The 22672-nt window shown below is 40.5% G+C and overlaps 1 protein-coding gene across 13 annotated transcripts in view; it reads right to left on the reverse strand.

The window, feature by feature from the left end:
• LOC128908283 (acyl-coenzyme A thioesterase 1-like) overlaps positions 1–22672 on the reverse strand; it is a 70822-nt gene that overhangs the window by 28617 nt on the left and 19533 nt on the right. For 2 of the 13 annotated variants that reach the window (XR_008465895.1, XM_054198150.1), the window contains exon 3: positions 5803–22672. This exon is cut by the window's right edge and continues 5809 nt beyond it. The exons of 7 other annotated variants lie outside the window; for them this stretch is intronic. Coding sequence is in view for 3 of the 6 variants with exons in the window: in XM_054198150.1 (XP_054054125.1) it covers positions 5803–5823 (21 nt within the window). In the remaining 3 variants the exon portion in view is untranslated. 4 more of the 13 variants (XM_054198147.1, XM_054198146.1, XM_054198155.1 and 1 more) reach the window with 4 other exon arrangements.

Here is a 22672-nt window from a genome sequence, read left to right on the forward strand (position 1 = left end):
AGAAAACAAATGCAATTAGTTTTATCATCTCAGAATACAAAAATCATATGTACAGTACAGGTGACAGTCTGTCCTTGCTGTTTGTCTGTTTGAAGTGAGGGGACCTCCCTCCAGTGGAAGTACACCACGCTCAGAAGATAGCACAAATGCACACTGGGCTACTTGCTAAGTAGCTTGAGTGAGTGAAGATGGACAAAGAAAACACGGACTCAGACGATGGTACGGAAAGCTTTTGTTATCACCGTAGAGGTGCCTGTTTTCATAAAACCAGATGGTGTCGGCCATGGTGATGGTTGTACTGCCAATCTGGCAAGGGTCCTGTGCCACAGGTGGGTCAATACCGGGCCTTTGGAAGGCAATACTAGGGGCTCGCAGCTGCCAGGACTGGGCCAGGACATGGCAGTTACCACGGTACTTTAAACTAGGACTAAATTCTCATGATACTCATAAGTAGGCCAAGCTCACCAAAAGGTATCTAGAGGAAGGCACTACTGAGTGAGTGAATGCACCATAAACCCAGCAGAGAACCTGCAGATGAAGAAAAAAGTGCCCCGCTTTGGAGGCATAACATCACAGAATCCCACATCATTAGGTATCTTGAAAATACCTAATGGGAATGGAACCACTTCCCTTCCAGACATGAGATTTATTTCTATCATAGGCAAGCTATCGCTGTAATGCCTATTTCAAGTTACTTGTTCCTAACTCTAACAAAGAATTAAGCTTCTGAACTTAAGCTGGTCAGAAAGTATTTGTCATTTTTAAACGACATTGCAATAAACCTGAATAAAGACACATATACAGACATGATAATTTTAATACTGAAAGCATGAAAATATTTCCTTCTTTTTTTTAAATCGGAACATTTACATTTATTTTTCATTTTCTTTTGAGTATTTTATGTATGTTTTGCATATTACCATGGCTTGTCACATACAATAAGCAATAATAGTATACAGTCCTGCTACCACTAATAAATTAAAACAGGGCCACACCATGTTGGAACTGTGCCATTATTTTGAATGGTAGCTTAAACTACACACTGACACATATTTATTTGTCTAAATGAAAGTATCCCATTACACTGTAACAGAATAATTTGACAATTTTATTTCGAAACATAGCACCATGATTAATTTTCCTGACACTGAAATGATTAACTGTAGAGATACAAGGAGCTGGAGAAGGAGGAACTTCTCTACAGAAGGAGTCACTCACTACAGTTAATCTGAAATTCTTTTAAAACGGGGACTACTGGACATATTTATTAGAGATGAGAATAGCCTTCAGTTAGTTTCATTCAGGTTTTTTCAGAGGTAAATTACGTGACGTCAAATGGATACCATTTGAACTGTGAATTCGCACGTTCAAATAAAGGCTTAATATTAAACGTTATGATGTCACTTTTAAAGTTACACCCTTTTTAAATTAAAGGTTGCCCTGAGCAGAGAAACACCATTGTTAAACGTAAAAAAAAAAAAATCACAGATTACTCTGTCTCTTGGCCTCTTACTGGTTGATTGAAACACTTTTTGTATAAAAATTCAAGACGCATTCGTTTGTGTGTGACCAGAATAATTTCCACTATGTTTTCCTCCAATTTGAAACTGACACATTTAAAATCTGAGTTTAATGCATTACGGACATTGAAAGTTCCAACTGGGACACTTCCATATTATTCCAGTTGCCCACTGCAAGAATTTGACTTTACTTTTCCCGTGCAAATAGTTATTTAACATAGATGTATTAACTGGGACACTCAGTCAGCATTCCTAGTGGGTTTCATTAACATGAAATATTGGATTATGTAGCCAATTACAGGGCTGGCTGGTTTTAATTAATATGTTAATTCTGTGCTATTTTGTAATCAACTTCCCCCTTGCTCAACAGAAGCCCAAACCATTCTCAGAGTCTGCCTTCACTGGAGAAACAGATGTTGGTACACAATTTGCTTTGAACCTTTTATGATGAAAATATGGTAATTGCTTACAAAAATGGTGCATCTGCAGTTCATCAGAGTACTCTCATTTGTGATAGATGTCATGTTTTCATCCTCTCCCTCTCGAGCCAGAGAGCCTCACTCCTCCTCCCTTCCCCTTTCCACTTCCCTTAACATGTCAACATCTGCCCGCTGATGGAAATATCATCAAAGATGACTGTTCACTACTTCTGATTGGTGTGAAGTAGTGTTGTTGCAAGGTAAAAGATAAACAGACTCAGATGGGTAAATATGGCCATAATAATCCCCATGGGCTGTGCAAATCCCCAGGGGAAGCCAGAAGCCATCCTGCTCCCAGGACTGCAGTTATGCCAGCCTGTGATAACCTTCCAGAATTAGGCTAATTCTTTTTTTTCATCAGAAGAAGGTAGAGCTAATTTTCAGCCTGTTGGGGTCTGATTTTGGTGGTCTAAAATAACATCCTTGCCCAAAAGTGCTGGCACTCCAGAACATCCTTCTAGAAAAAATAATTGGGGTTAGGGATAACATTTGCTATTTTCATAACGTGAAGGGCAACACGTAATTTCACAATTAATGCAAATTGATAATCACAAACACCATATCCAAACGGCTCTTGACAGTCTTGCAGCTGTACTGATCTTGCTCTTTTTAGTTCAATTCCTTGGGATAACCATAGTTTCCTGCACAGGCACACAGAAACTGTGTAACAAACCCCCTCTGTCAATACCCAGAGTCAAAGGTAGCTTTCCCAGAAGCACATTGTTCTGTTTTTGCTGGAAAATTAGCAGTGACACATTGAGGCCAATGTGCAGGATTCAGATACCTGTGTATGTTTGCATCCTAGACAATAACGCTCCAGACCAATAAATAGTAGCATGTCCACAGTCTTTGACCAGAGTAGGCTAAAAAATGGGGGGAAAAAACCCAACCAACAAAAAACCAAACTTCTTTTCACTTGATAGCATTTAGCACTAAACTACGTTTCTGTACTTTCAACGCAAGTTTTGGCAGAGTCATTTCAGGTCTAAAATATAGAAAAAGCCAATAAACAGGAGATAAAACTAGCATGGCAGAATTGCCACAACAGTGTCAAACCTTAACAAACTGAAAATTCACATCTGTTGCCAACATCTCATTGTTTGTAATAACAGACATTTGCTGGCCTACTGTCTGGCTTCCAGAGAATAGTCATATACCAGTCAGCTTCAGGAGGACACATAATTTTCCTGTTTACAGGCAATTAGTCACATCAAGGTTTCATCCCAAAAAGACAACTTTGAGAGTATGAAATCTTCTAAAAGCCCATTAATAGTCAGGAGCCTACCAAGATGGTCTTTGGATGGCAGTGTAAGAAGAAAACCTACCAACAGCCCCTATCTTTGATTTCACTCCTTATTACCCCTCCATGCTGCACCTGGAACATGGCTACCTTCACTAGAAAGTTAGTTTTCTAAGAGGGTAGTTTCTGCAGAGCCTGGCAACTAGGGAGTCTGCTTCATCACCACTTCTGTACATTATCTTCTGTACAAGATCTCACACGAAATGCAATAATTTGCCATATTCTTACCTAGATACTGAGGATTTTGTTCGACTACAACTTGTCAATTTATCAAATTAAGGTTAAAGCTATAAACTTATAAACTACAAAAAAAGCTTCATGATCAGACTGGTACCAAAGCACTCTCTTCCACATAGATTCTTTAATATCTAAAATGGACTGAGTTTATCAGCCCCTCCATCATGAGAGGCAGGGGGCTCTCCAATATGAGAATACTGCTAGCAATTTGCCCTTCCAACCAGCTGCCTATTTTCATTAAAATTAGAGGAATGCAAAGTTCTGGTGGGAAAAGCAACTGACTGAAGAAATATGCAAAGCCAGGGGAAGGGATAGAAGGAGAGAGCACAACCATGAAAGCCCCATTTTCCTTGGGAATCACAATTATCCGAAAACTTATCATTGGACGTTGAACAGTTAGTGAGTAAATCTAATTCACCTTACACACATTTACTGTAATTTCACATTATCACCGATGGATTGTTTCAGGAGTCATTGTGGATTTGGGATGGGTCCCCTGTTCATATTCTATCATCAGTCACCTCTTTATACGTATGACTGAGTCCCTCGGGTTTTTGCGTTGAAAGAATTTCTGAGTATTTTACCACATAAAATTTATTCCATAGTTCACAAAATAAAACCGCTAAAGAGTAATTATTCTTGTGTGAACAGAAGAAAAGACCCTGTTATGAATATCAAAAGCATTCCCAGCACATTGTAAATTAATATTGTCCATTGCTTCTGTGCCAATTTGGTACCTTTTTTAAACAGCAAAAAATTAACTGAGAGACTTTTAGTAGGTCTTTCTAGATAGTTCCAAGTACTCACACGTTTCTAAACAACTTGCTTTTTTTAATATAAAAGAAAAAAAAACACACAAAACCACTCTGTTTACAATTTTCGTATCTATTTACCAATTTACATATAATGGAAAATGCATTTGCCTGACAGAATGGTGTTCAACCTGCAATGTTGAATGAATCTCCTTCCTTGGGAACAGAAGCTTTCTGACCTGAAGCTATGCTTGTACTCTAACCTTTTGGCAGCATTGCCTGTTAACGAGTATGCCTATACTTGTGGAATAGCAGTTGCAGCATTAGGATGAAATGCAAGAGCTTTCGCTGTAATTGAGACTTTCTAGATAAAATTATACCTAAGCTATCTACTCATCTACCAGATCCAGAATTATTTTACTAGATATAACATTGATATTTAAAATTGATAGATAAAATTTATACCTAAGATAGATAGCTCTGGATCTAACAGGTAGATGCATACAATACAAATTTTATCCGGAAAGTACATTACATTTACAATGTATATTCTTTGCCCTGAGAATCCAATGTTTGAGTATTTTTAATCTAGCATTTGAGCTATCTGTTCAAGCTACTGATATTTTCCTGAATCTTTACCTTCACCGGCAAATATTATCACGGCACAAGTATCGTAGGTATTTTTTATTTTTAATGATTAATGATTGTCTATAAGCCATAGCACGTAACACTGTTTCTCACTATGTTTAAAGCCCATGAATTCCCATATTTCATTATTTGCTGCAAAATTTGACATAGGGTTTGATACATAAAGAACGGTTAGCTGTAAACAATTCACATCTTGCATTTAAGACAACACATCCTTTTTAAAGATATACATGAGAAAATACCTCTCAGCTAATAATTCTGTTGATTTATACTAAAAACTATCAGTTAAAATCTCTGAATGGAACTTACTACTAGAAAAATCCAGTCCAGACATGAAGTACTTCCACTAGAATCACAGATGCCATAAACATTACATTGAAGATAGCTAAATCAGCCAAATGCCTCATTAGAACTCTCCCCTGCAGCTAAAGTAATATAAATTATGTTTTGTTGCTAGAAAAAACTGTTTTCAGCTGAAGCAAGCAACGAACATGATTCTATGCACTATCCTGAGGAAAGCATGCGGTAGGGCTAAAGCACTTTCATTTCACAGTGAAGTAAACTCATCAGGGCCAGCCCTCTCTTCTTTCCCGGCGTTCACTCCCACATGTACACCTCACGATAAAAGAAAAGGACCACATTTTCACCATGTTTTCGCTGAAGATTGCTTATATATTAGTTACTGTGAGGTAAAAGGGGGAAATGGTAAATTTGCAAAGTTCAAGATGACCCTGCCACATGGCACCAGCAGTAGTTTGTCTCTGCAGATGCAAAGAGGAGGGAGTTTGCTCACGAGAACTGGAGCAGGGAGGTCTCCACAGCAAGGTGCCGGGCCACAGCAAAGCACAGAGCTGCAATTCTCTTACCTTGGCTGGTGGGCTCCCCATGACACGCAAGATGGCGACAGCAACAGAAAACTCAATTTGGGTAACAGACCTGTCAGCTGACAAACACGCTCACAGCTTGTTGTTGCTGCTGAAATAACATGAAGGACACATATAATTTATACAGGCGCTGAGCTCCACCCTCTGCCTCTTCTGTGTGGAGAAGAGTCTGCCTACGTCCGAGAGGGAAAGATCTGCAATGTCAGAGGTGAGAGGAAAGCTGCAGTTACCACACCTTTGCGTGTCACTTCATTACCTCTCACAATTTGTTATTGCCCCAATATTGTCCTGCCAGGCTTTTGGGTGGATTCTGCCGTGTTCAGAAAGTCTTCCTTCACTCACCATCTCTTCCACCTATCTAGTCAGCAGTTGAATTTTCAGTAGCTTTTAAGTTCTTCCACAAAATACACCAGAAAAAAAAGGGAGGGGACAGACAAATCTCACCTATTAAAATTTCTGGTGGGAGACCAACCCACTTCTGAATGCTCTTTTCTACGCTTTCTACAATAGGAACTTGTTTTAATATATTATTGGGAATCTTTCTGCCAACCAGTAAATCAAGTCTCCTTACTTTGAAGCAGCTACTGGATGATTGTCTGGCCAATGCAGAGACACTGGTGAAACTGAGATAAATATTGGCAGGGAAAGCAAAATCCACATACCTTCTGGGCTTTTCCCCTCTACACACTTCTTGTAAGAAGAACATGACAATTTGACATCTCCCAGCTTCCCATCCTATTCCCCCACCAGCTTGCTGGTGACAGTGGTGGTTCCTAAGGCATCCTCTGGAGATGGCACAGGCATGGCTTCCTCCACCTTTCCCATGCCCACTGTGGACTGTTAACAGACAATCTGTAGGATGCCTGTCAGGACATTGTTCCAGGCAATCTGTTCTGGCTGTACCTTAATCTACGCCTGCAATTTCATGTTGGATGTCATGCAGACCCAGACTTGGAAAAGGTCTGGAGGCCACCATAAATTTGCAGTAACATATGTCCTCACTGGGGGACAGTAATATCAGGCAGGACCAAGCCTCACCAAACAGCCAGTGGACACCTTACGCTGATGGGAAAGGAGGGTGTCCAGAGTTAATTTTCATCAAATAGCAGTTATGAGTTTGGTTTTTGGCAAGAGAAGAAAAAAAATGAAATGTAACCACAGTAATTATTTGGGAAAATAGGTTTACTTGAAATCTTTGGCTTTAGAATTTTCCTGAAACTCAGATGCATACTGTGGATCACCTTTAAACCACTTTTTAGAGCATTTTAAAAAAAAAAACAACCCTGTCACCAATTGAAAATCAGTTCTAGGCAGATGCTCCTGGGCTTATACAAGTGACAACCAACTGCTCAAACCGATGTTTCACAAAGACTCTGCTGCGGTTGGCAACACAGCCATGGTGTGAGCAGCAAGGACTGGATGCAGGCTTACCCAAGCAGCAGGGTGAGGCCTTGAGTGCTTAGGTTGCCATCTTTGAAACACCAAAAAGAAAGATATCTCAAGTAAAGGTTTGCTGTGTGTAGGCAGCAAATCAAAGAGCAGCTACAAAACTCCCAGAAAAACAAGCCAAACTCTTCAGAAAGCAATCTGGGGTTCAGAGCAATTAACCATGCAAGTCTTGCGCTCCTGCAGTAACATTGTTTTGACAGCCTTGCCTGGGCATTTTTACAGGAGCAGTGAAGGCTGTGGTGCAAGCATTCTTCTCCATGCTTCCTTGGACACAGAAGTCTGTAGCATCCCATTTCCAGAGATAGGAAAAAAAGCTCTTATTCAGAGTGTAGTTTCGGGTTTTCCTCCTTTATATTGCTGTTAAAGCTTTGATCATAGGTTCTGCTGCTGTAGTGAACTGAGAGACCAAAATAGTAGGCTGACAAATTTACCTCCTAAAGAGAAGGCAAATGGAAAAACAGCCAGAGAAAAATGAACTCCACTCAGAGAGGGGTATGTCTGCCTGGAAACGGAGCAACACATTAAAAACAGAACAGCTGCAGCAGGGAGACCCAGGTCTTAATGGAACAGGAAAGAAGAAAAAAAGCTCCCAGAATGTCTTCAAATCAAGGTGCAAATGTTATTTTGGAGAGCTATGGAACTAATTTTTCCAATAGCCCCTCCAAGAAGTTAATGTTTCCAGTAAATCAGCACGGCCAAAACACATAAAACATTTTGTGTTGCTTGTCAACAAGCACACTGACATGTATCACGTCCATTTCCTCCTGGACATGAGGGAGATGGGCTACGTGATGTCAGCCCTTACTACAGACACAAAAAATGTACAGTATGGGGAAATTAAGACAGTCAACTGCATGAAGAAGGAAGGACAAAGCTAAAAGGTTCAATCTAAAGCAAAGAGGCCACAGCACAATGCATTATCAAACTAGTCAAATAATAGGCAATATCTTCAAAGGGGTACAGAAAGTCCTCCCCCTCCCCTTGTTATAGGGAGCACACCGTCATACCAAGCTTATATTAGTGGAGTTATTAAATTCAGAAAATGTAACACTGTATCTCTGGTTTCAGTTTGTAAAAGGCTGTTCAGGACACAAAGAGGGATTCCAGAAAGATTTTACGGGTTAATTAAGCTGGTCTCATTCCACATTTATGACTGAATCTTATTTCTTTTCTGAATTAATATTAATAAAGTACTTGGAAAGAAGCTTCAAGGGGAAAAAAAGAGATAAAAAGGCATATCAAATTACACTGAGGTTAAATTGCTCCATACCCTACCTGTTGGCACTGAGACAATGCACACAGGGGAGTACGTGAAACAGAATCAGAGTAGAAGGAATGCAAGCCCATGCTGTTCTCAGTACGCAAGAAATAAAAGTTAATTAATACAGTGTTCGGCTTCATGCAACTTACACTCCGGGCTGCTCACTAACAGCCCCTCGCAAGAAGCTACTCAAGAGTCAGAGCTGAGCTGCAAGAAACCAAGCAGCGGAGTGGCAGCAACTCCAAATGAGTGTGATGTGGATCACCCTACTGCTGGCATGAACTTAAAAGCTAACTGGGAGAAATCTTACAAAAGGTCCTGAAGACTCATTTAGCGGAGTTCATTATTTACGCCAGCGATGGCAACAGCACAGCAAAATTTCATACAAACATGGCTCAGCTTTGGCGTACAAAAAAAATGCCCTCACTGAAGCACTGTCTTCATAGTCCTTCCACGCTTGATCCTAACAACTTCACAAGCGAGGATGGCCATTACTGAAACACTCTCCTATAAATATAAAACTCCTTTGATTTTGTCTGAGAACATTCGTTTACTCATCCCATTAAAGCCGTTAAGGAGAGATAAGTGACGGATCTTCCTAGCGCTAGCTGCAGCCACACCATTAAGGAGATGGTGGTGGAAGACTGTGCAGCTTTGTGGAGACTTCTTGTGCCAGACAGTGACAATGGAAGATAACAGTTGCTTTCTCGTTGCCTCATGGATCAGTTCATACCTTGTTCAGCTCAGTGGCTGGGTTAGAAAAATTATAGTAACCTGAGAAAATAATTGTCTGTAGTCAAACAAAAAAAATTCAAAATGTTCTCAGAAATTGAGGAAAAAAGCCTTAGTTTTCCCTAGCGTATCCCCAAACTATTTTTTTTTTCATACCTGGGTATGAAGTAAACATAACCACTGTAAAAAATAATCCAAACAAAAAAAAAACTTTATTAAAATATATCTATGTTTTTTAATTCAACATTGCCATGTGAAACTAGAAGCTACAAAGCAAAGCTTCAGAAACATCAGATTTGGGGACCTTTCAAAACTGAAACATTTAATTTTGAAAGAAAAGCTTTTTTTTTTTTTTCACTGTTTCCCTTCCACCCCATTCTTTTTGAGCAAAACAACACAGATAATTTGGAATTATTTTAGATCTTTGAATGCTTTCCAAAGGACCATTTTCAGCTCATCTGATGTTAATTAGAACAAAATACCAAGCTGTCTATCCGAGTAGCAGTCAGGTGATAGCAGCATTTGCAAACCAACCGTCCTTCTGGCTATCAAGATCTAAACCTGTTTCAGGAAAGTAAAAGGCGTTATATCCTCTTACCTATCTCCTGAACCACTGCAATCTTAAAGATATCACACAGTAAAGCCAGTATCACTGGCTCTTTTTCCTGGCCAGAGTAAGAGAGCTACTAATTTCCTTAGATACTTTGCGGGTGTGGTTGTCAATATAGCAAGATAGTGATCTTTGCTGCTTCAAGATGGGAGGAAGCTGCTTATTATTCACCTGGGGTATCTGAGGACTGGAGTGTTATCTTTCCAAGACACGTCAATGTAAAGCCACACTTTGAAACCCACTGTGTTTATGTTTAGAAATTGTTCTTTTATTTTAAACCAAGTGATTGCAGAGCATCTAATTGAAATAATTGAGTGAGATATTTCAGTGTCATTCCGCTCGAGCCAGTTTCTGAGACCTTTATCTTCAGATCTTATTCAAATAGTCTGACACTGATGTCAGTATGAAATTGCTTGAGTAAAGACCTCAGAAGAGTTAGGTAAGTATTACACTTTACCACTTGGCTGACAGGAAGACTTGACTTATGGTTATGGTATTTAGCTTCAAATTATGAAGAGAAGGGTTTCTTTCCTAGTTGCCACCAACCTCTTGTGTTTTTTTAATAGTCGCTTTTTTAGAATCAAGAGAGTAAATTTTGTTTTCTCCTATTGTCTTTCACTCTCTGTGACTTTAAGTTCTTTGGGCCAAGACCTACTACGGAAATCTTTGCTACTGAATGTTATTATCCTAGGCAAGAGTAATTAAAAAACAAAGGTTACTGTGATTGTATGACACACATAGCAGTATTTCCTTTCTAACCCTGTCGCTGTGTCAAATCCTCTTTCAGCCCTGTATGTGATTTTATTCAAGGTTCTACTTTTACCTGAGCACAGCCCATAGATGTTGGCTCAGAAAGGGATAAACGATACACAAGGTTTTATTTCAAATATTACGTAAGTCATTCATTCCTGGCAGTATCTTATCCTCTAAGTAGCCCTCCAAAATTAACGAGACTAAAGACTGTAGCAGGTATCCTCACCATGTTATTCTGTAGGTTAGTATAGTTAATGGGTAGGCTTTTTTAATAAAGCTAGCAACTTAACCTATGTCCTAGCTTAAGTAATGTGGAGTATTTTAATGAAACGCAAGAAAACCACTCATCTCGGCATAGAGACAGGGCAAAGAAATACAGAAACAGCCATTTCAGGATGAACTGAATACATCCAAGTATATCACCAGTAGCTTTGGAAACACCCACAAAGTATGCCTTTGTAGCAGGCGTACTGATCACAAAGAAGAAGTGAATACCAGTACAGAATCCTTGTTAAATATCTGAAAATACTCAAGCCTTAAAAATATCTGAAGGTGAAGTTTCATGTTGCAGCAATACTCATCGAAGAGCTAGTTGTCACTAAAAGAGGAGGTCTTGTTCCCATCCCAGTCCCCAGCTTAGAGAGTTCTGCCCCTACCCCACAGTATTGGCTCTGTCACTCTTCTGGCCAAGTGCTAAGCTCGCTTGAGGAGTTGAAGGAACAGAAAATGACTCTTCTTTTTTCTGATGAATTTCCAGGACTGCCCTTCTTTAGTGGCATGTAGCTATTACCTCAGCTTACTAGAACATACAAACTCGCCTTGAGTTCAGTAGTGGGAATCTGACCATGGGCAAATAACAGTGTCCACAAGAGCTGCCTAAAGCATCAAGATTCATAGGGAAAAGAGTATCAGAGATGGAAAAGACATCAGACAATTCAGTGCACATCCCTGCGAGTGGATCATTACAATTCATTGTCCCCAGCACCAGAAAGCCATGAGGCTTTTCACTACCTCTTTTTATGGTTCTTCTAAGGTTACTGCAAGGTTGTCAAGATTGAAAACTTCCTTCCCTTCCTTCCTTCACTTATGTTCATCATTGTATCTTTTTTTTTTTTAACAAAATCTCTAGACATCAACCGAGCTATGGGAACAATTTAAAACAGAGTAGCCAGACTTAGCCATTAGAGCTATTATGAGTTATGACTTGCAAGCTTATGTACAGCAATTAAGAACCCTGTGACTCACTTCTGGTGGATCATAACTTCTGACAGCAGAAGACTACTTCATGAGGACTTCATGGGCTCTACAGAGCTATGGGGATTTTAATACAAAAGCTCCTTCTGCATTCATACTTATCTGTATAGAAAATATTTCTGATGAGAAAAATTTCTTGTTTAGGTATGTGTCTGTTCTTCTAGTCCATTTTTACCATTCTTGTGACAAAAAGAAGTCAGAAAGTTTCCCTAATAGTAACTTGCTGAGAGCACCCTCAGCTTTATTCCAGCAGTATGAAAGGGTCACCTGCTCCTCTTAAACCAGTGCAGAAGACAGACAAGTGTGAGCAGAGTGCCTGGCACTTGAAACACACTGAGCCTCTCATTCTCAGGAAAACTACTCTAACCTGTGCCAAGGCAGAGTCATCCATGGAGCCTGATACTATCTCTGAATGTCTCTATGCATGCATATTAGGTCTGTTTCAATTATCCTGTTTCAGCAGCACATAAAACATAAAACTTGACTGCAATTTTAAGTGCTTTCATTCTAGCAGAAAACTGATTTTTCACAGGCACAGATCTTTTTTTAACCTCTCAATTCATATAATACCTTGGGACTTCCAAAACTCCTAATATGTTTGTACAGTGCTTCTTAAAACCTGAGAACCTGGAATAGAAACACATATCAAAGCCAACAGAAATTTATAGCCTTCAGCATCTCAATGAACTAGGGTGTTTTTAACCCTTAGGCCTCCAACATTCATGGTTTATGTGGCAGGTGAGAAGTGATATGGCCAAGAAGCCAGAAAATGTTCATGTAGTTCATGAGAGGCATTGAGTCTGTACAGAACAGAACATTAAAATAAGCTCCCTACACTGCCTCCTATGCCAGAGGATCCAGATCTATGTGCCAAAGGTCCAAAATTAGGTCTCCTGGTCCTAGCCAGGGACAGTCCGGGCTGGAGGAAATGCATTCACTCAGAGACTCTAGCTTCCAGGGACAGAGATCTGATGGAAGACTAGATTTCAGATGGTGACCTCTTCCATAAATACCTCCAGGAATCAAGCCTCACCCACAGCCTGCCAAAGCAGCGGAGCACAAACCAGTAATGGTGCCTCCTCTGCAACACGCGCAATTTGTAGTCTGCAATCTCTCCCCATACAAGAGGTACGTTGCAAAGTGGCAGAGACCCTAGCCTTGTATGATTCAAATCCACTAATTGTTGGTCTTCCCTACCGTGTACTCACACACATACTGAATGCATTTGTCAGCCAAGTACTAGCAAGCAAGCTGCGAACCGCAAAAGGTAAAATGTCCCGTGACTTGCCTGCACCAGTGCTGGGAACTGGAATGTTCATCCCACAGAGGAAATCGTGTTGGCACACCTCCCCTCACCCTTCCCAAAAGGGTTTCACTCGCATATATAAGAAAGATTTTGAAACATTTCTGGGCCGATGCATCAGTTCACGTGCCAAGACCCTGCCTACACAGCTGTTTTGCTACCACATGGGCGGCCAGGCAGTCACCTGGGCAGGCTAGGAGCTTTGAAACTAAGAGATCTTGGAAGCTGGAAGCAATGGAATTGGACAACAGCTGAAGGGCATTTAATGGGCAGCTCATTCAACTGCTGACCAGCCTGGGGGTAGCCCCTGGTAACTGGGAGAAGCCAGCAGTGTCATGGCATCACAGAATGATGGGTAGCCAGTGGAACAGGCCAGGTGGGTCCACAGGGTTTACGACAGCATGACAACTTTCCAAGCAGGTTTCCATGAAGCTGGAGAACCAGCCGACCCAGCAATACAGAATCCAATCAACATTTTCAAAAGGAGAATTGTTGCATCAGAAAACTTATGATCAACTCTATTCATCAGACATCACTTCCTCATGTATGCTAAAACTGTGAATGGGAAGTACCTGACTGTTGTTAACACACCTCGTATTTCTTCCTCCTCCTCAGACTTGATACACAAACAGCTGACAACATGGACAGATATGTGGAGCACAGAACGCCTTGTGCAACAACCGCATGCTCTTGCTTACAGGAAAAGAGGAGAGAGGAAATGAGAATTAAAATGTTAATGCAACCCCTGCTCCATTTGAATACTCCTTGTCTCTGTCATAAATTCCCTGCACATCTTAGGCAAGTTAGCGAACAATTTGTAGTGTGAAATGAAAGTAGTGACAGACAGTTCACCTGAGATCTGGGAAACTGGAGCAACTCAGCAGAAAAACAAACTAGAAATGCAAAGAAAAATTATGATGATTCTATTATCACAGAATATTACTGGCCCTTCTTCCAAATAATTATAATTTCAAAACATCCCTTTTAGATATCTTCCTTTTATGAACCCAAATATTGCATACTGACACTGACGATGTTCGGAGAAATTTAGTCTATTTCCCACTAAGCGTCTGCATCACGGAAGACATCGTTTTACACATGGTCCAGAGAGCACCAAAACATCCAGCAGCCATAGCATGGGTCAGAAATGTGTCCCACCCTCTGAATTCATACTTGAAGACTTGTTCCACATAGGACCACATAGCCTTATGTGTCTCTGAATCAAATTAAATGAATGGTTGTATTACATTATTACAGATGCAGCTAAATGCTGTTCACTTATCCCCAACAAAACATCCTTCAACTCTGTGGGGAATAACCTGGGAGTCAGAAAGTTAATTAATAGCTTCACTCGGCACTGTAAGAAGTAGTGAGCAGGGCAGCTAAATTTTCATTCAATATACCCATGTACTAGGAAGTCTATATTAATAACTTCAACAGAATATATTACAGTATCCATTGCAAAACCAAGCAAAAAAAAGATACTATAAAGCTATTTGATGCTTTCCTAAATGGGAACAGATTTTAATAGCTGTCTATTAACAACTCCTTTTGTACCTAACATTTTGAAAGAAGAACTGTACAGATGAACCCATGCCAATCCATTTCAGCCTCTGGAGACAGGAACACCTATTTGATTTCTTAATTTTAGTTCTTGTTGTGATCATTCGAGCTTCACTTCCTTCCTTTTGACATATGTAGTCATCACCATTATGTGGTCTGTCTGTGTCAGAACAGTGTCTAACACAAAACATACTGACAACAGAGGACCTCAGGGTTCTTACTGCAACCTGTCTGGTGCCGAGCACGAGTAAAATCCTCGTCTCTTACACTACGCTTCCTGTCCCTCACCACTCCAGATTACCAAGGGGAGCTAGTCAAAATTCAGCCAGTCAAACAACAACCCACAGTAAAATTCTGAAAGTTCAAAGTTGTCTGTTTGCTGTTGGAAAAAGATGTACTGAAAAGATTCAGAGACATCTTCCTGATCTGCAGCTACTGGCAACTGATTAGTACGTTTCATGGTTAGACAATACCAGCTTTTCTGCCACCCATTTAATAATCTCATGCATTTAAAAAGTCAAAAGCTTTGCACTTGCACACGTTCCTCTCAGGAATAGTCTAACCGGTACTAACAGGATAATTCACAGTTAAAGTGCCACCTCAGGTGCACAAGTGTTTGATGAACTGGAGCACAACCAAACAACAGACAAAGAAATATGCACAAAACATTAGCCCGGTCTCCCCGCTCTGCTCCCCACGAAGACCAAACGTACCACATTTTATTCATAGGCTTAATTATTGTTTAACTCCTGTGCTTTTACTTCTATTTTCTCATTTGTGTTGGGGTTTGCGTTGCTGTTCATGTAATCTGTTTAGATTGCAGGTTTTTTTCTGAGCAAGGTCTACAGCTTATCTGGGAACTCTTATCTCTTTTAGCAAAATGAGGCTCACTTCTTCTACTGACTTTTCACAGTGCCAAAGTACCGTAAATTACAATAAATTCTATTTCTGATCATTGAAACCTGTGTTACAGCTAAACTATGTATTTTCCCTCCTACACCTTCCTTTTACGTTGTGACCCCTGACTTTTCTCAGCCTCCACACCACATTTCCCTCCCACATGATAGCTAAATTTAAATCAAGACTGTCTTTTACGTGTAGCTCAGACATTAGGAACTTGATTCAGGAATTACTCAGAAAAATGCATGCATTGTATAGGTCAGACTAAACAACGATAACTGGCTTTAGCTTTAAAAATATCTTTTTCTTCCATGCATCAAACTTTTCTTTACATCTCAAACATATATTAGGAGCCTGTAGTTGACTAATATCCATAGGCAGTGATGTTCTATGTGCTTTATAAAAAAGGTTCACATGAAGAGACAAGCTGTTCTCATTATTTCAAGGAGACTCACTCTATAGTCTAATAGTGTTAGAATCTAAACGCCCTTGGCACTGCTATATAGTGTGCCTCTTCCAACAAATACGGAGTAACAGAGCTTTCCAGAGAATACATTGCACAGGACAACATATAAAAGCTTTCTCAGAAGGAGCCTTGGTTCCAGGGCCTGGGGTTCATAAAACCACAAGGGGAGGAAACACACCCTTCCCCTTCTTTACACCTTTCTTCCCTGAGCAAACATTTTGAAGGCAGTTCCTGGAGACAAATCTCAAGGGATTTCTTCAGCCAGTTTCCATTTCTTATTCGTATTCCTATACTAGAGGCACCAGCCCTTCATTTGCATCTCATCTGTGTCAGTGGGTTTCAGTCTTTCCTGTTTATAGTTTATATACCATCATGGCAGCAGTGCCATTAGGATAATTATAGTTATGATAGAACTCCCTTGCACACTACCAAGAGACATTTTGTGTCTAGATAATGAGGTCAGCGATTTCCAAGATTTGCGGAACAAGGACAAATTGTTTTGGCAGCATGCCTGATTTACTCACAAGTTTGCCTGTACCACCTTCTCCTACAGCAGACCCCACATGCTTTTCTGCATTACTGTTCAACGCTACTTTCTGCTTCAGGCTTTTCTTCTCCCGGGATAAACCATATCATGTTGTACCTTCTGCAAAAGATTCCATACTGAGGGCCACCACCAGCTCAGAGACCAGTGGAGAATTCTTCCAGTTAATTACAGAAGCAATGGTGAGGGGGACAGGGGAGAGAGGAATCAAAGGCCAAAATCACATTCAAGTAAGTGTTCCTAAATAAACATCATTGAACATACTTCTAAGCTGTTGTTACATTGCAAGTAACAAGAGGAAACACAACTTAATCTCCTACTCACAAACGTGTTCCAGTCTTCTGAACCCACCCTGTATGCTCTTGCTGTCTCCTCAAGGGAGTCACGTACTCCTGGGCATCTCTCTACCCTAGCCTGTGAGACCTGACAGTCCAGGTTTATTTAGCACTTTGTCTCATGTCACATTCAAGGCCAGACTAACACAGCCATTTATTCAATTCATACCATTGCACCAAAATTCATACCGAGGCACCAGAAGTTTCCCAGAGCCATGCTTTGTAGACCTAATAACTCTAAATATGACCTGACCATGCATTTATATTGAAGATATGGCCATCAAAACACGTATATTACAAGTGAACTCCTGGCCCAAAAAAAACCAGTAGCAAAATTACCACTAAGAAATACACATCTTAAAACAGCGCTATCGTTCTCAGAAAGTGAGCTTCGCACAAAGCAGAGCAGCTGACTCAAGAAAAGCACTGCAGCTACCTAATGTCCTAGCAATCAAAACAAGGCACCTTGCAGTCTACACCCGTGGTAAGTCATTGTCAGACATTTATTCTTTCTATAAAATCTTAATCAAACCTACGCAGACTATCAGGATGTTATCATAAGGCCTGCTACTCTAGGCTCACCTACTGTTTTACAGAAGAAACAGTGCACACCAACACTACTGCATGAGATTTTGCAATCTTTCGATATGCCCTGAGCCAGGTATCATCTTCTTGGCTAAGGCTCGTACTGTATCTGTACACAACTGTTTCTCTCAGTGTTACTATAGCTGTACATTACGAAACTCCTGAAACACCCAATACATCAGCTTTTGGCACAGCTCTCTTGAGCAGGTGTGTTGTGCAAAGCATTCTTCAGCATTAGCAGGGATTAAGTGGCATTTTGTGGGCCCCACGAGCTGGAGTTTATATTTCTCTGAGCTCCATAAGGCCAAGTTCCCTCTACTCAGCAGAACCAAAGGATGTCGTGCATTCAGATATACAAAGACAGAAGGAGAAGTGCAGGACTATGACTAAAGTGTAGGATAAGTCCAACACCACTGAATTTTTAAATCTCTGACTTGCTACAATTTAAGATAAAGCTTTCCATATAAGCATGCTCCCAAATGCAGACATCTGAAGAAAAAGTGCTTCTGGGTTAAGAGCATTTCTGATGTATTCCAGGAAGGTACAAGAAGCCAGGAAACAGATGCTTTGTACAAAATAACTTGCTAAAACACTCCTACAGCAAAGCTTCCATGACCTTGCCATTCTTGTTGAAGCATCTCCTTAGATAATATCACATTGTGGGATACTTTGAAAACTTGGAATTGCTAAAGGCTGTATTGCTAGAGGTTTTGCTGTCTTAAGACACAGTGACACCATGTGGCCAATTGCTTAGCCCGGAAACGACACGCTAATAGAAAGGGCAGTGTAAAATTTTCTTATTTTTCTTCTGGTTTATTAAATTTAGCCTAGGGGTGCTCAGATGCAACTGTATTGACTGGTGAGAGTAAACTTGGATAGAACAATTGTCACCTGAACAGGTACAAAACCAAAGCCAATGACCATTTGGGAGGTCAGCGTACAAAAGTCTAACGTTTGCAAAAGTGTCCTCTGAAAACATACCTGTAAGTTCAGCAAGTAAATACCCATAAGCATAGTTTGCACATGTGCCAAAAAATCATATTCACTTCGCAGATGCAAGCAACTGGTAGAACTATGATTCTATGTTCTTCTCAAAAAAGTCACCTGGGAGGTGCACCTTACCATCTATGGTTGAATTCTGCACTAGTATCACAAAAAAACTGCAATGAATTTTGAAAATGGATAGGTTTTTGCCTTGCTCTCGTAGCTTGTTTTCCTTCCAAATACATGCAGATACCTCCATTTATTTTTACAGACATTCCTGAGGAAAGTGTTTAAATTCACAAGTGGAAATATTGCTGCTAGAAATGTTCTCAGTAGTTGTTATCACTTTGTGTTATATAATATGGTGACTGATGTGATGAATCATCTCTCCCCACCACAGTTCTTTTTTCCTAAATCACGTACTGCACATTTGAAAGGTACAGCTCATGAAGAACGGTAAGAATGGGCAGATTTCTTTGAAAGAGAGACACAGAGACAGGCAGGAAAATAGGCAGACAAAAACTGAATACAGATTACTTACATATCCCTCAAACAGAAAGAGAATAATACATCAAATAAGCTCTTCGCAGAGAATATATTCAGCCAGTACTACTATAAAGAAACCAATGTTCAGTAAGAAATGAGTATTTTGAGGCAGGGTTCGGAATACCTCACTCTCAAGAGCAGAAAGGAAGGGAAAATATAACAAACATGACTCTGAGTTGCAGAGGCTTTGCAAAGTCAATGTTCCATAAATGTTGCTTTTTTTATTGATTAGTGATATAACATGCTAGTGTAATTTTTTTGTTTAGTATCGAACTCCAGGTGAGCAATTTATTTCAACACTATCACAGTGCATCTGAAATTAAGTTAAATAGGTTAGTTTGAAAAGTGATGTAACAGGATTTTCACCGACCAACACAATAGTTTCACCTGTATACATAGCAGCTTAGAGCCTGGGAAGCACCAGCTAGTTAGACACAGGACTTTGTGATTGTTCAAAACAGGAGTTTGAGTTGAGGAAGATTAATGACCTGACCCCTCAAATTTTGGCACCCTGACTAGTGAGATTATGCTGCCATCTTGTGACCTGTAGATTTTACTTTGCTACAGTGACAGCAATTTTCCCCCTTGGCTGGGGAGACGGTGTACGTCTCCCTGGTATACAGGCGCAATGACCGTGTTTGAGCAGCTGAGTCCTGTTTTATAATCAGACCCATATTTTCTCTCCTTAGCTTTCTTAGCTGTGACTCACGGGCTGCACCCTTCAGTGTCATTGTCATTGCTACTGGAAGGGCTGTCCATGGACAGGCATGGCTAGGGACTGGAGGCAGCCCTGCAGAGGGGGTGAAACCCATAGTTTAAAGGAGTAGGGTTGTGTAATAAAGGCTACAGAATGTCCCCCTGCTGCCAAGAGAATCATCCATACTGGAAAGCAAAACACACCCTTAACCAGCATTTGAATATGACAGTATACAATGAAAAAAGACATACCCTTTACAGATTGGAAGGAGAACAATTATAAATCATTCTACAATTTCACACATTGATGATAAATTTTTCCTCTCCATCTTCCAAGTGTAAAGCTTGTATATTTATGGCAGAATTTTTCTTGCTTGAAAAAAAAACTGTGTTACGATTGGTTGTATTCTGAATCTAAATGGGTTTGTTCCATCTGGTCAACTTAAATAAAACAGCTGTATGTCAAAGTGGTTATGCTGTTCTCTTGAAACAATACAGACTTCAGTTGCAGTGACTGCTTACAAAGCATTTTAGAACACCTGGAAAAAGCTTAGTATGGTTGCAATCACATTGAAAAGCAAGCTGTGAACCCCTCTGCTAGTAACCCCACGTTCCTTCTTTATAAGCTCAACTATATGTGCTTCCATCAGCGTTCACTCACGGGACACTTCTGAAGTGAAGACACAGAATCAAACCTTGAAATGCTGGCAATCTGAAATACCTGCGCAAGGAAGGAACAGGGACATACCAGGCAGGAGCAGCCTTGAGAGCTCTGAGCTAACAAGGCAACTGCTCGGGGTGCAGATACATGTTTGGGAGAGTCCATGCATAGCTAAAAGGTTCCTTCAACACACGTGACTGGAGACAAATCATCAGTCCTTCTTCACTACCAATGCCTCAACCACCACTATACACTCAAATCATTCAAGTATTTTCTCTCTAATGTATGCCAAAGTAAACCAAAGCATCCTGCATTTAGACTCTGATTAGAGTTTCCAGGACACACTATATTTTCTTCAGGATATGGCACAGCAGAATGAGGGTTCCCAGCTAGCAACTGAAGGTTATGTTTGCCTGTTCCCTGTTTTTGAGGAGGCTAATGGCATTGTATTGATTGTATAAATGGAAATTCAAATCTTGTGGCAGTGGGGACTTTATACGTTCCTATAAAATATTCATGGAAATTACAAAGCAGCTGAATCATCTCTGTGAAACTTAACAGTGTATTTCAACAATCGTAATAATAACTACTACTGCTGTGGCAGTGCAAATCTCTGGGCAGATTTACAGCTAATCCATTTGCAAAGTTAAGACAAGAAAAAGAAAGAAAGAAAAAAAAGACTGTGAAGTCATGTGGTTACAGTCCCTCAATGAGTCTATGATGACAGGCGTTAAGACCTTCCTTAACCTCAGCATTTGTTCCTTCAGGGGACAAGTAAGGTGTCTCAAGTTTCTTCCATTCCAACATTCCTGACAGCAAAGCAATTTGTCAGGGGAGACATTTGGTATAGTCGCATCAGGAGGAGAGTCCTTGACCCTGTGCTGCAAGTTAGCAGTGCCCCATCTGACACGGCACAGCATGGTGCAGGAGACATGCCGCAGCTTGCACAGCTGATATGCCTGAGATCCAGGAGAATGTAAGGGTAAGGGTCAATCGTAAAAGTTTAAACCTACTGTGTGAGATCCAACTAGGGTAGCTGAGCCTTCTGAAAAGGCTCAGAAAAGAGGTGTATACTATTTTTTCTGCAACTGTAAATGCTTTTTACTCTGGAGAGCCACTTTCCGATCCCCTCTTCAGAGTTGGAAGCGAATTCCAGTTCTCATGACCAACTGCTACACCTCCTTTGTGAAAACACAATATACGATTTAAGCAAGCACTAGAAGAATTCAATTATTTCACATTGTCTTTAATATGCTGTATCCAAGTGAGAGAACAGAGTTCATTCTTTTCTGTTCTTTTCCAGCAAGCACCAACTGATATAATGAAACACGCATCATCAACCAGACATAATTTCAAGTCTGCTGGAGCTAAAAGCAGACCTTGATGACTATCTGGGGAACAAATATTCCTTTCAGCAGCACATACCTGGAGCTCATATACTCCTCTATATAAGTATAAATATGCTTCTGCTGATCTTTGTCTGTCCCCTTATCTTTCATTACTGTCTCTTTTTCAGTCACCTCCTTCCACAGCCAAGAAAGTATTTAATTTTTCTGCTGGGTTTGGATGAAGTGTGTTCTTGCACAAAAGGTCAGCTGAAGGCAATTTCACTGTAAAACACCACACTCTTCCTTCTCTGACACAGTCTGCTGCCAGAATGGATTCAGGTCGCAGCAGCAGTCCAAACAGCCAGTGGACTCACAAAGACGTTAAGTCCATACCAGTGTTAACTGGTAGTTAACCTGTGTGTTGTAGTCTGAGAGCCTGTTAATTGCACTAAAGCCTGAGACCTGATAATACCTTTCCTTTCAACCTCTTTCATCACAATAATCTGATCATCTCTATTATAAATAAGAGATACAGAACTAATTTTATGAACTTTGTCAAGAATGAGAGCTCAAAATAAAGCTGGCGTTCTTCTTATGAGAGACATGAGGAAAGAACGAAAAGCAGAATTCAGAAAACCTAACAGAGTGAAACAGGCTAAAACATGAGGAGAATAAAATAAAGGACCAAGGACAAAGGAGGGATAAAGAGCAGAAGCTCAGCCTCTAGCTGCCCTGGGGGCAGCAGCAGAAGAGCATGGTAGTTTGGTTTGTGGCTCTTCCCTGGAAGCAGAGGTAGGTACCTGCTGTGCCTGCTGTTTCCGCTGTGCTTGCGGGAAGTCAGAGCTGAGGGTGCTGTAGAATTGACAGTCAAGCAAACAATGT

This window comes from Rissa tridactyla, chromosome 4, assembly GCF_028500815.1.
Source record: "Rissa tridactyla isolate bRisTri1 chromosome 4, bRisTri1.patW.cur.20221130, whole genome shotgun sequence".
NCBI classification, from domain to species: Eukaryota; Metazoa; Chordata; class Aves; order Charadriiformes; family Laridae; genus Rissa; species Rissa tridactyla.